This window comes from Musca autumnalis, unplaced genomic scaffold (assembly GCF_047663935.1).
Source record: "Musca autumnalis isolate F117 unplaced genomic scaffold, ASM4766393v1 scaffold_2, whole genome shotgun sequence".
Taxonomy (NCBI): Eukaryota; Metazoa; Arthropoda; class Insecta; order Diptera; family Muscidae; genus Musca; species Musca autumnalis.
Genome location: NW_027411755.1, coordinates 197,205,959 through 197,224,424, shown reverse-complemented (window position 1 = coordinate 197,224,424; position 18,466 = coordinate 197,205,959). Strand labels below are relative to the sequence as shown.

The 18,466-nt window shown below is 34.8% G+C and overlaps 1 protein-coding gene across 19 annotated transcripts in view; it reads right to left on the bottom strand.

Moving 5' to 3' along the window:
* Positions 1-8,824: 8,824 nt before the first annotated feature.
* The window catches only part of sky (GTPase-activating protein skywalker), a 239,306-nt gene continuing 229,664 nt past the window's right edge, over positions 8,825-18,466 (bottom strand). For 10 of the 19 annotated variants that reach the window (XM_073970478.1, XM_073970485.1, XM_073970481.1 and 7 more), the window contains 4 exons: positions 15,649-15,705; positions 14,836-14,994; positions 9,712-9,932; positions 8,825-9,642 (listed from right to left, as the gene is read on the bottom strand). In XM_073970478.1, coding sequence (XP_073826579.1) covers positions 9,501-9,642; positions 9,712-9,932; positions 14,836-14,994; positions 15,649-15,705 — 579 coding nt within the window. In that variant the 3' untranslated portion in view covers positions 8,825-9,500. The remainder of the gene's footprint in view (positions 9,643-9,711; positions 9,933-14,835; positions 14,995-15,648; positions 15,706-18,466) is intronic. The other 9 variants (XM_073970492.1, XM_073970483.1, XM_073970491.1 and 6 more) reach the window with 1 other exon arrangement.

Sequence of the window (18,466 nt, the reverse complement as noted above, 5' to 3'; positions counted from 1 at the left end):
TTTTACCTAAATAAGTTGAAAGCTATATATGATCGGTTATTTTTAAATGGTCTGATATTGTCGGAGACTCGAAATCACGATCACGGTTGTAAAACTCATCGTAGTAATGTTGACTTGCATTTCCTATGTATATTGGCCAAGTACAACTTATGAACAATAGTTGTTGCACGCAGCTCAACATGTCATTCGGACACTGCGTTAAGAGGTCCCCTATCATCGAGTTTAAAAATAACAAGTAAAAAAGTACCCTCAGCCTGTGTGGATTGAAATACTTTTTTTCCAAAAAAAAAAGAAATATATGGGCATATGAACCGACAGAATCATGGATTGGAATAAAGCTCAAGCTTTGCGGGGGATATCGATAGATAGGGCTTTTGTGCCATACTAGCCTACGAAAAGCATAATATCGGGCCACTAGGGAAACCTTCAGTAAAAATGTCCAAAGGATCCTCGAACAGACCCTCAACTACAAAAATGTGTTGAACATTTGTATGAGTGGTACCCCAAGTATTGGACCGATAGGGACAAAATCGGTTGCTACGTTTGTGAGATATTGCGCTTATCATTTTAGCAAATATTTTCAAACATTTGTGGGAGAGGTTCCGGCAGCAGTGGACTAATAAGCACTACCATCGAATTTCATATAATATTCGAAGAAATATTACGATATCCAAAGTGTGGACGAACGCAGTATTCGGTTTGAGCTCTACAGCCACTACATATGGTGCCATAGGTTTTTTTTTTACAACTTTCAGATTGTTTTCTCAAGAAGTATGGACTTGCCCCTGAAAAAACGTTTACTGTCGTAATTGAGACAGAGAATGCAAGATGCTTCAACAAAAATCAAAGTGATTTGAGAACAGGTCTTAAAGTGAATTTATCCAAAATTTTGTGTGGGAGGTACCCGAAGGACTAAACAAAACAAATATAGTCCATATTCGAACCTGATCTATATCTGGTAAATATATTAGGATGTGTAAAGTATGGACCAAATCGCTCACTCCCATCCAAAGTTATCGTGCGCACAATTTTTCCGAACATTTTTGAACTTTTTTGGGGGAGGTACCTGAAGATGTGGACCGATATGGCTTATCTTCGAACTTAAATTAAGTTTGCACAAAATATTACATTTTGGACTGACTCAGTAGATCCGTTCGAGAGTTATCTTGCGCTCCAACCACTACACACGGTGTCATAGGGGTTTTTTTGCACCTTTAAGGCTAGTTTTTCAGGAAGTGTGGACTTGCCCCTGATGAAACTTGTACCGTTGTATAGGGGGCAGTGAATACAAGTTGCTAATCAAAGCGATTCGAGAGCAGGTCCTAAACTGAACATTTCCGAAATTTTGTGTGGGGGGACCGATTGAGTCCATATTTGAACCTCATATTACTCTGGTAGTAAGTTTACGCTATACAAAGTATAGACCAAATCGGTGGACCGATGTTCTGCGAACTTAAACTAAGTTTGGGCAAAATATTACGAAAGCCAAAATTTGACCCGAATCGGTTCATCCGTTCGAGAGTTATCGTGCGCTCCAGCCAGCAGGACAGACAGACAGACGGACGGACATTGCTAGATCGACTCCAAATTGTCTGAAACAGATTTCGTCCAAACATACTTGGGGTCTATAACCATTATTTCGATGAGGCACATTTTCATCGTATCAAAGTGTATATACCCTCTTTAGCCTAAAGGCTGAGGGTATAAAAACGGACTGCACTCTGTAATATTAGGCAAGTTTTACCATGTCATGCCATAGTAGAGTTAGAGAAAATGCCATGTCAAAGGGTTGATGAAAACGTCATGACAAAGGATTGTTGAAAATGTCGTAGCATCCGAAAATCAATAGGATCTTTTGCGGGCGACTCTTTGAAAATTTATCGGTGATTCAGCCAAAAACAATGTCATGTCGGATCACTTGCACCCTTGATTGATTAACTTCTTTGTCATTGAACATTTTGATGGGAACCATTGCAGATGATTTTAATGACAACTTTCCTTTTTTAGGAAAGAATCGGACTGCACTCTGTAATATTATAAAAGTTTTACCATGACATGCCATAGTAGAGTTAGAGAAAATGTCATGTCAAAGGGTTGGTGAAAACGTCATGACAAAGGGTTCTTGAAAATGTCGTAGGATCCGAAAATGAATAGGATGTTTTGCGGGCGACTCTTTGAAATTTCATAGGTGATTCAGCTAAAAAAAATGTCACGCCAGATCACTTGCAGCCTTGATTGATGAACTTCTTTGCCATTGAACATTTTGGTGGGAACCGCTGCAAATGATATTAATGACAAAATTTTCTATTTTTGGCCCAACTGTCAGAAAATTTAGCCTATTGAAACAGCGGATAACGAAATAAGGCTAAAAGACTTTGCAATAAGTGCTGACAGTCACCTCAAAACATGGGGACAGTTGCAAATCCAAAGAAGTCCAAAGTTGACATTTACTTTCAATGTCAAGAGCAGGCGTTATGTTAACGTGCATACTTTTAGGTGCCAAAAAAGATTGCAGAGCTTTTAAAGAAGTCAAAATGAATCAGTCGGTTGAAGAGTTTTTTTATGAAACTTGGGGTCTTTATGGCAGAAAGCATGCAATATCAGGTAGTTATCGTTGTACTGAGGACCAAAACGATTACCGGTCTTACAAATTTAGAAATAATTAGAGAACAGTATCTAAACTGAATCTTTGCAGAATTTTTAGCATTTTATGGGTAGGTGCCGGTAGAGTTGGACCGAAACAGACCATCTTTGAATTGGTTGTAAATTTTTCGAGAGTAATCGTGCTCAGTAGCCATTTTTGTTGGTGGCAGGTGCCTGTAGAGTTGGACCGCTCTGTATCGGTCTGTGAATTTGTTGTAAGTTTGTACGTTTTTCGAGAGTTATTGTGCTCAGTAGCCAATTTAGTTGGTGACCTCAGATTTTGTGAAGATTGAAAGTGCCATTGCTTAGGATCCGAAAATGAATAGGATCTTTGCGGGCCACTTTTTGAAAATTCATACATGATTCAGCTAAAAAAATGTCATGCCAGATCACTTGCACCCTTGATTCATTAATTTCTTTGCCATTGAACATTTTGGTGGAAACCGTTGCAGATAATTTTAATGACAACTTTCCTATTTTTGGGCCAACAGTTGCAAATCCGAAGAAGTCAAAAATTGGAATTTACGTTCAGCGTCAAGAGCAGACGTTATGTTAACGTGCATACTTTTAGGCGCCAAAAAGATTACAGTATATTTAAAGAAGTCAAAATGAATCAGTCGGTCAATCAGCTTTTTATGACCTTTGGGGTCTCTATGGCAGAAAGTATACCAAATCGGGTAGTTATCGTTGTACTGAGGACCAAAAGGATTACCGTTCTTACAAATTTAAAAATAATTAGAGAACAGTATCTAAACTGCATTTTATGGCTAGGTGCCGGTAGAGTTGGACCTATACAGACCATCTTCGAATTGATTTTAAGTTTTTCGAGAGTTATCGTGCTCAGTAGTCATTTTAGTTGGTGGCAGGTGCCGGTAGAGTTGGACCGGTCTGTATCGGTCTGTGAATTTCTTGTAAGTTTGTACGTTTTTCGAGAGTTATTGTGCTCAATAGCCAAATTAGTTGGTGGCCTCAGATTTTGGGAAGATTGAAAGTGCCATTGCTTAGGATCCGAAAATGAATAGGATCTTTGCGGACCACTTTTTGAAAATTCATATATGACTCAGCTAAAAAAAGTCATGCCAATTCAATTGCACGCTTGATTGATTGATTTCTTTGGTATTGAACATTTTGGTCGGAACCGTTGCGCCAAAAAGATTACAGTATATTTAAAGAAGTCAAAATGAATCAGTCGGTCAATCAGCTTTTTATGAAACTTGGGGTCTTTATGGCAGAAAGTATGTAAAATCAGGTAGTTATCGTTGTACTGAGGACCAAAAGGACCGGCAATGTTGGACCGATACAGACCATCTTTGAATTGGTTGTAAGTTTTTCGAGAGTTATCGTGCTCAGTAGCCATTTTAGTTGGTGGCCTCAGATTTTGTTTAGAGATTTAGGCTATTATCTCAGGAAGTATAGATTTGTCTATGAATGGCATTATATCAACCCAGTCAGGACTAAAAGGAATACCTTTGGTAAAATTTTCAAAAATATCCTCGAACGTTTCTTATGGCCTGTTTCAGTAAGACGATTCGAATACTAATTCGTGCGAACTACTACGAAACATATGTTTTTTGAAAAATATTTGAATTGTTTTTATTTTCATCAAACAAACATTTCCTACAACAACAAGAGTTTGGTAGTAATTCGTACGAATTTGAATTCGAATCGTCTTAGAGAAACAGGCCATTAAACTGCACATAATCAAAACTTTTTCAACATTCATGTGGTTGGTACCCAATGGAGTAGACCAGGGATGCTCTTCTTTGCAAAGACAGTATACTCAGTGATCCCACTAAGTTGCCTTTGCATTTGCTTTTCTCGCTCACATACACCCTGTGTGATCAAAAACAAACAAAAAACATCATTTAGTTGTTGCTTTTTTCACTCATACATGCTTCAGTTTTGGTTGTATTTCTATGGTCATCGCTGGAGTAGACCTATGTATATAGTCCATCGTGGCCAAAGAATTTTAGAGCTTATGGGACATTATCACAGGAGATATGGACTTGCTTATGAAAAACTTTATATCATTGTTATCACGACCATAAGGACTATCTTTGGTAAGCATTTCGCAACGATCCTCGAACAGGTATCCAAAGAAGTAGACCGATATAGAACATCGCCGAAATTGCTCTAAGGAAAAAATATTACGATGAGCAAATTTAGGACCAAATCGACTCCAAATTGTGGTTTTACAATGTATGGGGTCTGAAACAATTATTTCGACTAGGCACATTTTCGTTTTGATTGGTCGTCGCTGGAGTAGACCGATATAGTTCATCGTGGCCCAAGGAATTTTAGAGCTTATGAGACATGATCACAGGAGATATAGACTTGTACGCGAAAAACTTTATATCCGATTCTCGAACAGGTAGCCAAAGGAGTAGACTGATATAGAAAATCGCCGAAATTGATCTAAGAAAAAAATATTACGATGAGCAAATGTTGCACCAAATCGATTCCAAAATGTGGTTTTAAAATGTATGGGGTCTGAAACAATTATTTCGACTAGGCACATTTTCGTTTTGGTTAGTCGTCGCTGGAGTAGACCGATATAGTCCATCGTGGCTAAAGAATTTTAGAGCTTATGGCACATTATCACAGGAGATATGGACTTGCTTACGAAAAACTTTATATCCGTGTTATCACGACCATAAGGACTATCTTTGGTAAGCATTTCACAACGATCCTCAAACAGGTAGCCAAAGGAGTAGACCGATATAGAACATCGCCGAAATTGCTCTAAGAAAAAAATGTTACGATGAGCAAATGTTGGACCAAATCGACTAAAAATTGAGGTTTTAAAATGAATGGGGTCTGAAAAAAAATTATTTCGACGAGGGACATTTTTTAGCGTATCAAAGTGTATGTACATACATATATACTCTGTTTATAAAAATGTAGAAGGATGTGAAGTCGTGTTGTAGACTAGATTAGCCCCATAAAAAAACATTGTTCCACAACATCCCATACGGGACAAGGGAGACTTCTCTCATATCAATGAGTGCACCCCGATTCATATTTAGCTCAATGATATGGGACCTACTGTTTATCGTCCGAACGGCGTGTCTTAAGACACCACTTGTGGAGAAGTTTTTCAAGGCTGAAATGCTCAGGAAATGTCGCCAACATTGCTGAGGGGTATTTTGCCACCGTTGAAAAAATGTTTGATGTTGCCTGGCCGGGGAATCGAACCCCCGACCTTCTGCGTGCAAGGCGGGCGTGCATACCATTGCACCACGGTGGCACCACAGATTAGCCCCATATACATAATTTAAAAAAAAATGTAAGTATTTTCCATGACCATTCTAGATGGCGACAAAGCAGTCTTAAACAATCATCTTCGTCATCTGCTTCCCACACACACTAAGAGAAAAGTGTTGACATAGATAGAGAAGTTTTACAAACCCACATAACAAAGCTATGGATTGGAATCTACATAAAAGGCGAACATACCAATCATTATAAGAGCATAGCAATCATGCTTGGATAAATTTAAATTATAAACTAATGAACTTCGTCCCTTAGTCCTTCAAGTATATGGTCCTGCAATTGTAGTGGCTATGAAGTTTAAATATACAGTAAACATTTGTTGTTAATTTGAAGATGAGATTTCTGTCATGTAATGAAATGTTCATCGACTCAACTGAATGGTTGATCTCCATATTTCAAAAATCGTTGTAATTTGTAATAAAAATGAAATGAAATTAATTTTGAAAATAAAGCTAAACTCAGGTACAATAATATTAAAAATCGGTCTTTGTAGTTGTATAGAAAGAAGCTTTAAGAACCTAAATATCAACCCTTAGAAATAAATCTTGAGAAATATGGCAAATATTTACATACACCACTTCATATTGGCTGGTAATGTTATAAGAAATATTCGTTGTATTTTATATTTATTTATTCATTTTTTTTTTTTTGGGATGTGTTGGGCTGGTTTTTTGCGCTCTATGCCAAAATCTGTTCCTAGGTTCACAATTTTATGTACCTAAAATAACGAATTTGGTAGTATTTATTCCTTGAAATTACCATAACCTCAATTTTTGTTAATCAAAAAAGTTTGGTGAAAAATGTGACTTAAGGCAAAAACGTGGCCCATAAAGAGCTCATTCAAAAATTGAGAAAACATTCATCTATAGCAGCGATTCAAAATCTACTATTAGCTTGGCTGGTTGAAACATGTTGTATATCGGACCACCTAAATATGTATAACGAGGACATGTTCAATACTGTAATTGGATACCCAGCAAAATTTGAAGGAAGGGTTTCCATGCGATGACGTGATTTCATGACATCTTTTGCATTGGTTCAAACGAAGTCGTGAAAGATCCGATCTTTTCATTAGCATTTGAACCAATGCAAAGGAAGTCGTGAAAGATCCGATCTTTTCATTAGCATTTGAACCAATGCAAAGGAATTCGTGAAAGATCCGATCTTTTCATCAGCATTTGAACCCATTCCATCGATCCAATAGAGATGAATTTTGTGTTTTTATTTATAATTTTTTTTCTAAATATATAATATTAATTATTTACAATAGGCTTGATGTTGTCGGAGACTCTGTATCACAACCAACGTTGTCAAAACTCTCGTCGTAATGATAATGTCAATGGAAAGGGTTGGTGAAAATGACATACCAAAGCATTGGTGTAAATGACATGCTTTGGATCCAAAAATGAATAGCATCTTTTGAGGTCCACGCTCATATAAAATTCATCGATGAAGATGCTAAAAAGATGAAATGACAGCTCACTTGCACCCATGATTGAATGGCATCTTTGGCATCGAACATTTTGCTGGGTATATTCTCATTTATATGACCAACATTAATAGACCTTTTACCATATAATGGAGAATATTTGATCCTCTTCAATAATTATTCCAATTCGAAAAAAAAAACACTAAAGTGGCTTGTAATATTAGAAAGAATCGGGTGATATTGTTGCATGTGGGGTCTTGGCAATTTTATGGACATAAACTATAAAATTCTAGAAATATACTCTGAAAATGTCTTGGATCAACTGATTGCGAAAGTTTAGGTTATGGTATACCTAAACGTTTGCAAAAAGTTTACAATAAAATGTGTTGAGGACAGCGGTTAAAGTTATCAAAAACATACAATTTGATGGAGCACAATATAGTTGACCCTACTCTTCACAATGTAGCCATATAGAGGTAATATCCAATGTCATATGAAATGCTTGCATATCAGAAATTTCAAATATGATGAGTCACAAAGGTTTTGGAAAAATTGGCACATAACTTTTATCACATGGTGTAGAATATTTCCTCCACCTTAATATGTATGTAGAAAAAAGTAAAACCGGACTGGGACAATAGAAAATCCTACTACTTGACTTCTGTATACATTCGGAATAATACTATCAACATAAGATGTATCTAAAAATTGTCCATAAAGGGAGAAATTTGTAGATACAGTTAAACTCCCCTTGGTAAGGTGAATACATTCTTCTTCTTAATTCACAAAGTTAATTCCGAGGCGAAGCATTGTCCTTATAGGTGGTATATGACCATTAAATCCCTTTTATCTTCTTCACACCATTCCCCTAATTTTTCCAATTCATCTCTCTCATCATCTCTAGCACTCCATAGTTAACTCTCAACTCTCTTCCATTTCTTTATATCTCTAACATATATATTTCAACATTTAAGAATCTGTTTTCTAATTTCTTGTAAATTTCCTCTAAATATGTAAGTTTGTTTTTTCTTTTTCAAATACTTTTGTTTGTTGTTATTCATTTGCTTGCTTGCTTTTTGCTTCGTAAATTGTTGTATTCGTTTTAATAGTAATAATAACATACTTGTATTATTTTTATAATTTCTAACACATTTCTTTGTTTATTATTGTTGTTTAATAATGCTTTTCTGTTTATGCAATTCACAATTCTAAAGATCATCCATATTCGTTACTTATTTCGTTATGCCTTTTAGAAAAGGCGATAGTTCTAGAATTTTATGGATTTGTGAAGAACAAAATTATTTTTTTTTTAATAATTTGTTGCTTATAAATGGTTGTAACTAGTTTTTTTGTTTTTAAATAATATTTATTTTTATTGTTATTAAATAAATATTCTCCAAGGGTTTCTGGGTTCAATTTTCTTATTGTGTGTGGTAAGCTTAAAGCTTATTAAAACAAAAATATTTTTTAATTTCTAAATTTGGTTTGGATTGGTTAGGTAGTAGGTAGAGGTGTTTTTGTTTTTGAAAACAAAACTAAAAAAAGTGTAAGGTTTTTGAAGCAGAATTTTCTTTTTTTTCGTGGAGAGTTACGACGAACACAACTTGAGCTTATTTTCCTAAAATAATTTCGTTATGTTGTGTGTAATTGGTTGTTTTTTAACAAAAAATGGAGTAGTTCTCCAAAACAATGTAGAAGACTTTTGTTACCAATACTCGGCGGGCTGGCTTACTATTCTTTGCTCGGTTTTGTTTAATTTTTGTTTAAACAAACTAAAAATTGTATTGGAGTTTTTTTAATGTTTTGCAACCCAAAGAAAAACTTAACTAAACAAAAGCCTTGCATCTCCTTGTCTGTGGAAAACAAAAACAAAGCATTTCTTCTTCTTTGCAACAATTAACAACTACTTCTTCTGGTAGTTTTTGTTTGTGTGTTTATCTCTTCATAGTTTCTGGCTTCTTTTCGTTTATTGTGTTAAGCAAACCCCTGTTTTTTAGAAAGGTTTTTGTTTTGCACAAAAATAAAGAAAAAATTTAGAAGAAATTTCTGTTTTTGTTTAATGGGTTGTTTGCCACCCCTTTGGCCAGGGGTGGAGCGTTTTGTTGAACGATTTCAATACTCCAAGGAGTAGTTTTTTTCGTTTGTTTTGGTTTTCTTAAACACCCACAAAGCCATAAACTTCAAGGACACGTATTTCAAAATCACCTGACGGACACAATGGTGGATTATTAAAGGTTTTACAGCTATCGGTTTTGCCAAAGCGTATATTCTCATCCATCCAAATAGCTTGACCCTCTCTGCAACAAATAAAATAAAATAATTTTAATATAGGATTTAATAAATTCTCACTACAATCATGTACATACCCTCCTCCAATGGTTATCATTTTTGAATCGGCCGCCATAAACAGTTCTGAGGCATGTCCCAAGTCCTTGTCATTTTCAATACCCACCCAGGGATATTTGGCTCTTTCGGGATATAGAGAGAATAAAAATGTTTCACCCGTACCAAAGTAGGCCTGTCGTTGGCCTTTGTCATCTTTAACATTGCGCTCAAACCAACGGGATGAACAATAGGCTCCAAAGACCTATAAAAGAGAAGAGAGGGAGATATAAATTAAAATTTAGTAATGGAAATAGGATTTAAAAATGTTAATATTTTTGGAGGACCCAACACAGCTCGAGGTTTAAAAAAATAATAAAAATAGGTTCCAACACAGCACGTGGCATTTTAAAAATATTTTTGAGGGTGCAACACAGCCCGTGCATTTTTTTAAAAATAATTTTGAGGGTCAAACGCAGCTTTTTAAAAATATTTTTTAAGGGTCCAGCACAGCTCGTGGATTTTTTAAAAATATTTTTTAAGGGTCCAGCACAGCTCGTGGATTTTTTAAAAATATTTTCTAAGGGTCCAGCACAGCTCGTGGATTTTTTAAAAATATTTTTTAAGGGTCCAGCACAGCTCGTGGATTTTTTAAAAATAGTTTTAAGGGTCCAGCACAGCTCGTGGATTTTTTAAAAATAGTTTTAAGGGTCCAGCACAGCTCGTGGATTTTTTAAAAATATTTTTTAAGGGTCCAGCACAGCTCGTGGATTTTTTAAAAATATTTTTTAAGGGTCCAGCACAGCTCGTGGATTTTTTAAAAATATTTTTTAAGGGTCCAGCACAGCTCGTGGATTTTTTAAAAATAGTTTTAAGGGTCCAGCACAGCTCGTGGATTTTTTAAAAATAGTTTTAAGGGTCCAGCACAGCTCGTGGATTTTTTAAAAATAGTTTTAAGGGTCCAGCACAGCTCGTGGATTTTTTAAAAATAGTTTTAAGGGTCCAGCACAGCTCGTGGATTTTTTAAAAATAGTTTTAAGGGTCCAGCACAGCTCGTGGATTTTTTAAAAATAGTTTTAAGGTCCAGCACAGCTCGTGGATTTTTTAAAAATAGTTTTAAGGGTCCAGCACAGCTCGTGGATTTTTTAAAAATATTTTTTAAGGGTCCAGCACAGCTCGTGGATTTTTTAAAAATAGTTTTAAGGGTCCAGCACAGCTCGTGGATTTTTTAAAAATAGTTTTAAGGGTCCAGCACAGCTCGTGGATTTTTTAAAAATAGTTTTAAGGGTCCAGCACAGCTCGTGGATTTTTTAAAAATAGTTTTAAGGGTCCAGCACAGCTCGTGGATTTTTTAAAAATAGTTTTAAGGGTCCAGCACAGCTCGTGGATTTTTTAAAAATAGTTTTAAGGGTCCAGCACAGCTCGTGGATTTTTTAAAAATAGTTTTAAGGGTCCAGCACAGCTCGTGGATTTTTTAAAAATAGTTTTAAGGGTCCAGCACAGCTCGTGGATTTTTTAAAAATAGTTTTAAGGGTCCAGCACAGCTCGTGGATTTTTTAAAAATAGTTTTAAGGGTCCAGCACAGCTCGTGGATTTTTTAAAAATATTTTTTAAGGGTCCAGCACAGCTCGTGGATTTTTTAAAAATAGTTTTAAGGGTCCAGCACAGCTCGTGGATTTTTTAAAAATAGTTTTAAGGGTCCAGCACAGCTCGTGGATTTTTTAAAAATAGTTTTAAGGGTCCAGCACAGCTCGTGGATTTTTAAAAATAGTTTTAAGGGTCCAGCACAGCTCGTGGATTTTTTAAAAATAGTTTTAAGGGTCCAGCACAGCTCGTGGATTTTTTAAAAATAGTTTTAAGGGTCCAGCACAGCTCGTGGATTTTTTAAAAATAGTTTTAAGGGTCCAGCACAGCTCGTGGATTTTTTAAAAATAGTTTTAAGGGTCCAGCACAGCTCGTGGATTTTTTAAAAATAGTTTTAAGGGTCCAGCACAGCTCGTGGATTTTTTAAAAATAGTTTTAAGGGTCCAGCACAGCTCGTGGATTTTTTAAAAATAGTTTTAAGGGTCCAGCACAGCTCGTGGATTTTTTAAAAATAGTTTTAAGGGTCCAGCACAGCTCGTGGATTTTTTAAAAATAGTTTTAAGGGTCCAGCACAGCTCGTGGATTTTTTAAAAATAGTTTTAAGGGTCCAGCACAGCTCGTGGATTTTTTAAAAATAGTTTTAAGGGTCCAGCACAGCTCGTGGATTTTTTAAAAATAGTTTTAAGGGTCCAGCACAGCTCGTGGATTTTTTAAAAATAGTTTTAAGGGTCCAGCACAGCTCGTGGATTTTTTAAAAATATTTTTTAAGGGTCCAGCACAGCTCGTGGATTTTTTAAAAATAGTTTTAAGGGTCCAGCACAGCTCGTGGATTTTTTAAAAATAGTTTTAAGGGTCCAGCACAGCTCGTGGATTTTTTAAAAATAGTTTTAAGGGTCCAGCACAGCTCGTGGATTTTTTAAAAATAGTTTTAAGGGTCCAGCACAGCTCGTGGATTTTTTAAAAATAGTTTTAAGGGTCCAGCACAGCTCGTGGATTTTTTAAAAATAGTTTTAAGGGTCCAGCACAGCTCGTGGATTTTTTAAAAATAGTTTTAAGGGTCCAGCACAGCTCGTGGATTTTTTAAAAATAGTTTTAAGGGTCCAGCACAGCTCGTGGATTTTTTAAAAATAGTTTTAAGGGTCCAGCACAGCTCGTGGATTTTTTAAAAATAGTTTTAAGGGTCCAGCACAGTTCGTGGATTTTTTAAAAATAGTTTTAAGGGTCCAGCACAGCTCGTGGATTTTTTAAAAATAGTTTTAAGGGTCCAGCACAGCTCGTGGATTTTTTAAAAATAGTTTTAAGGGTCCAGCACAGCTCGTGGATTTTTTAAAAATAGTTTTAAGGGTCCAGCACAGCTCGTGGATTTTTTAAAAATAGTTTTAAGGGTCCAGCACAGCTCGTGGATTTTTTAAAAATAGTTTTAAGGGTCCAGCACAGCTCGTGGATTTTTTAAAAATAGTTTTAAGGGTCCAGCACAGCTCGTGGATTTTTTAAAAATATTTTTTAAGGGTCCAGCACAGCTCGTGGATTTTTTAAAAATAGTTTTAAGGGTCCAGCACAGCTCGTGGATTTTTTAAAAATAGTTTTAAGGGTCCAGCACAGCTCGTGGATTTTTTAAAAATAGTTTTAAGGGTCCAGCACAGCTCGTGGATTTTTTAAAAATAGTTTTAAGGGTCCAGCACAGCACGTGGATTTTTTAAAAATAGTTTTAAGGGTCCAGCACAGCTCGTGGATTTTTTAAAAATATTTTTTAAGGGTCCAGCACAGCTCGTGGATTTTTTAAAAATATTTTTTAAGGGTCCAGCACAGCTCGTGGATTTTTTAAAAATAGTTTTAAGGGTCCAGCACAGCTCGTGGATTTTTTAAAAATAGTTTTAAGGGTCCAGCACAGCTCGTGGATTTTTTAAAAATAGTTTTAAGGGTCCAGCGCAGCTCGTGGATTTTTTAAAAATAGTTTTAAGGGTCCAGCACAGCTCGTGGATTTTTTAAAAATAGTTTTAAGGGTCCAGCACAGCTCGTGGATTTTTTAAAAATAGTTTTAAGGGTCCAGCACAGCTCGTGGATTTTTTAAAAATAGTTTTAAGGGTCCAGCACAGCTCGTGGATTTTTTAAAAATAGTTTTAAGGGTCCAGCACAGCTCGTGGATTTTTTAAAAATAGTTTTAAGGGTCCAGCACAGCTCGTGGATTTTTTAAAAATAGTTTTAAGGGTCCAGCATAGCTCGTGGATTTTTTAAAAATAGTTTTAAGGGTCCAGCACAGCTCGTGGATTTTTTAAAAATAGTTTTAAGGGTCCAGCACAGCTCGTGGATTTTTTAAAAATAGTTTTAAGGGTCCAGCACAGCTCGTGGATTTTTTAAAAATAGTTTTAAGGGTCCAGCACAGCTCGTGGATTTTTTAAAAATAGTTTTAAGGGTCCAGCACAGCTCGTGGATTTTTTAAAAATAGTTTTAAGGGTCCAGCACAGCTCGTGGATTTTTTAAAAACAGTTTTAAGGGTCCAGCACATCTCGTGGATTTTTTTAAAAATAGTTTTAAGGGTCCAGCACAGCTCGTGGATTTTTTAAAAATAGTTTTAAGGGTCCAGCACAGCTCGTGGATTTTTTAAAAATAGTTTTAAGGGTCCAGCACAGCTCGTGGATTTTTTAAAAATAGTTTTAAGGGTCCAGCACAGCTCGTGGATTTTTTAAAAATAGTTTTAAGGGTCCAGCACAGCTCGTGGATTTTTTAAAAATAGTTTTAAGGGTCCAGCACAGCTCGTGGATTTTTTAAAAATATTTTTTAAGGGTCCAGCACAGCTCGTGGATTTTTTAAAAATATTTTTTAAGGGTCCAGCACAGCTCGTGGATTTTTTAAAAATAGTTTTAAGGGTCCAGCACAGCTCGTGGATTTTTTAAAAATATTTTTTAAGGGTCCAGCACAGCTCGTGGATTTTTTAAAAATATTTTTTAAGGGTCCAGCACAGCTCGTGGATTTTTAAAAATATTTTTTAAGGGTCCAGCACAGCTCGTGGATTTTTTAAAAATATTTTTTAAGGGTCCAGCACAGCTCGTGGATTTTTAAAAATTATATTTTTTAAGGGTCCAGCACAGCTCGTGGATTTTTTAAAAATATTTTTTTAAGGTCCAGCACAGCTCGTGGATTTTTTAAAAATATTTTTTAAGGGTCCAGCACAGCTCGTGGATTTTTTAAAAATGTTTTTTAAGGGTCCAGCACAGCTCGTGGATTTTTTAAAAATGTTTTTAGGGGTCCAGCACAGCTTGTAAATTTTTTAAAAATATTTTTAGGGGTCCATCACAGCTTGTAAATTTTTTAAAAATATTTTTAGGGGTCCAGCACAGCTTGTAAATTTTTTAAAAATAGTTATAAGGGCCCAGCACAGCTCGTGGAGTTTTTAAAAATAGTTTGGAGTGGCCATAAATGTTTGTGGATTTAAACAAAATATATTTTTCAAAGGCCATAAATGCTCCTGGATTTTTAAAAAAATATTTTCCAAAGGCCATAAATGCTCGTGGATTTAAAATAAAATATTTTTCAATGGCATAAAGCCTCGTGGCCTAAAAAAATAAAATAAATAAAATACATACCTCATTATTGCACGTTTTAATCATCATCAGTGTGGGTTCGTGTTGTTCAACTCGAACATAAAATGTTGTCAAGGAGCAGCCATGTTCCTCGGTGGTATACAATAAGACGGGTTGATACATTGTTATTCGCACAGGAAGCCATGACCACAAGGTGAACAGCTATTGGGAAATTAAAAATAAATGTTATTTAAGTTGCAAATATAAAGGGAAATAATAATTATTTAAAAGGAACAAACACATAATTTTAACAATATTAGAAAGGAAAAACTTAAAAAAAATCATTACATGCGATTAAAAATAAACATTCTCTAAAAAATATAAAAAACAATACATATTTATAAAAAAACGATAAAATGCAATAGATTATAAGTTTCAATAATAAAAAAATGATAAGTTGGAGCATAAGGTTATAATTAAAAGTGTGGGTCTGTAAATGACTAGGAAAGGATTTTAAATTTGTAATAAATTTCAACATTTCTATTTAAATTAATATATTATTTTGTTTATAAAATCCTTTCCTAGTCGTTGTAGTGTTGTTGTTTTTATTGTATAGTGTGATTTTTTGTGTAGGGCTTCTTTGTTATTTGTTGTTGTTGTTATGGCATTAAATAACTTTCGAAGAATATTATTTGGTTTTTATACTGTTATTGGGAAGTAGAGGAGGATTGAACGAACGAAACTGTGTGTATATCATGTCGGTTGTTCTTGTTGCTGTTTGCTTGGTTGATTTGGGGACACACTTGACAAACTTCTTGGGTAAGATGAGAACATTTGTATCGTATCTGTTTCCAAAATTCAATTCAATTTGCTTACATTAAATCTTTCCTGTATAAAGTCTATTAAATTTTTTACTGCCATTGTATCAAAATTCTAAAGAAAGAGAATAAATGAAAAAAGGCTTTATGAATAAGCGTTTTTTGTTTCGTCAAAAAAGACACATTTTATTTATTTCGATTTCTTTTTTAAGTTTAGATTTTGTTAGAAAAAGAGAGTTGAGGTTTTTTTACTGTGGACAAAAATAGAACTACTGAACAAGAATGAGTTGGGGGGTGAATAAGACAAAAGTATTAACAACAAGGTATGTCACAGGTAGAACGAAGATTTAGGTTTTAGTAGCTTGGAGCTTTAAACGTTAAAGATTGCATAGATTCTACAGAAAATACGGAATTAGTATTATTTTAACTCTTAATTTAGGCAAGTTTTTAACGTCATCTTCTGTAAGGGAACACCACAGCTCGTAAATTTTTTTTAAATATATTTTTTAAGCGACCGCCGCAGCTCGTGGATTTTTTAAATATATTTTTTAAGGGACCACCACAGCTCGTGGATTTTTTAAATATATTTTTTAAGGGACCACCACAGCTCGTGGATTTTTTAAATATATTTTTTAAGGGACCACCACAGCTCGTGGATTTTTTAAATATATTTTTTAAGGGACCACCACAGCTCGTGGATTTTTTAAATATATTTTTTAAGGGACCACCACAGCTCGTGGATTTTTTAAATATATTTTTTAAGGGACCACCACAGCTCGTGGATTTTTTAAATATATTTTTTAAGGGACCACCACAGCTCGTGGATTTTTTAAATATATTTTTTAAGGGACCACCACAGCTCGTGGATTTTTTAAATATATTTTTTAAGGGACCACCACAGCTCGTGGATTTTTTAAATATATTTTTTAAGGGACCACCACAGCTCGTGGATTTTTTAAATATATTTTTTAAGGGACCACCACAGCTCGTGGATTTTTTAAATATATTTTTTAAGGGACCACCACAGCTCGTGGATTTTTTAAATATATTTTTTAAGGGACCACCACAGCTCGTGGATTTTTTAAATATATTTTTTAAGGGACCACCACAGCTCGTGGATTTTTTAAATATATTTTTTAAGGGACCACCACAGCTCGTGGATTTTTTAAATATATTTTTTAAGGGACCACCACAGCTCGTGGATTTTTTAAATATATTTTTTAAGGGACCACCACAGCTCGTGGATTTTTTAAATATATTTTTTAAGGGACCACCACAGCTCGTGGATTTTTTAAATATATTTTTTAAGGGACCACCACAGCTCGTGGATTTTTTAAATATATTTTTTAAGGGACCACCACAGCTCGTGGATTTTTTAAATATATTTTTTAAGGGACCACCACAGCTCGTGGATTTTTTAAATATATTTTTTAAGGGACCACCACAGCTCGTGGATTTTTTAAATATATTTTTTAAGGGACCACCACAGCTCGTGGATTTTTTAAATATATTTTTTAAGGGACCACCACAGCTCGTGGATTTTTTAAATATATTTTTTAAGGGACCACCACAGCTCGTGGATTTTTTAAATATATTTTTTAAGGGACCACCACAGCTCGTGGATTTTTTAAATATATTTTTTAAGGGACCACCACAGCTCGTGGATTTTTTAAATATATTTTTTAAGGGACCACCACAGCTCGTGGATTTTTTAAATATATTTTTGAAGGGACGACCACAGCTCGTGGATTTTTTAAATATATTTTTTAAGCGACCGCCGCAGCTCGTGGATTTTTTAAATATATTTTTTAAGGGACCACCACAGCTCGTGGATTTTTTAAATATATTTTTTAAGGGACCACCACAGCTCGTGGATTTTTTAAATATATTTTTTAAGGGACCACCACAGCTCGTGGATTTTTTAAATATATTTTTTAAGGGACCACCACAGCTCGTGGATTTTTTAAATATATTTTTTAAGGGACCACCACAGCTCGTGGATTTTTTAAATATATTTTTTAAGGGACCACCACAGCTCGTGGATTTTTTAAATATATTTTTTAAGGGACCACCACAGCTCGTGGATTTTTTAAATATATTTTTTAAGGGACCACCACAGCTCGTGGATTTTTTAAATATATTTTTTAAGGGACCACCACAGCTCGTGAATTTTTTAAGTATATTTTTTAAGGGATCACCACAGCTCGTGGATTTTTTAAATATATTTTTTAAGGGACCACCACAGCTCGTGAATTTTTTAAGTATATTTTTTAAGGGACCACCACAGCTCGTGGATTTATTAAATATATTTTTTAAGGGACCACCACAGCTCGTGGATTTTTTAAATATATTTTTTAAGGGACCACCACAGCTCGTGGATTTTTTAAATATATATTTTTAAGGGACCACCACAGCTCGTGGATTTTTTAAATATATATTTTTAAGGGACCACCACAGCTCGTGGATTTTTTAAATATATATTTTTAAGGGACCACCACAGCTCGTGGATTTTTTAAATATATTTTTTAAGGGACCACCACAGCTCGTGGATTTTTAAAATATACTTTTTAAGGGACCACCACAGCTCGTGGATTTTTAAAATATATTTTTTAAGGGACCACCACAGCTCGTGGATTTTTTAAATATATTTTTTAAAGGACCACCACAGCTTGTAGATTTTTTAAGTAAATTTTTCAAATAACTATGTATTAACTAATCATATTTCTAAGCGCCTAAAAGTATGCATCACATTGTGATAATGTAATATAACCCTTTCTAAATTCTCTATGAACTCAAAACCTCAGACATTTACTATTCAGCCTATAAATTGTGTAAAGTTGTGTAAAAAAATTGTGTTGGAGTAAAAATAAAACAAA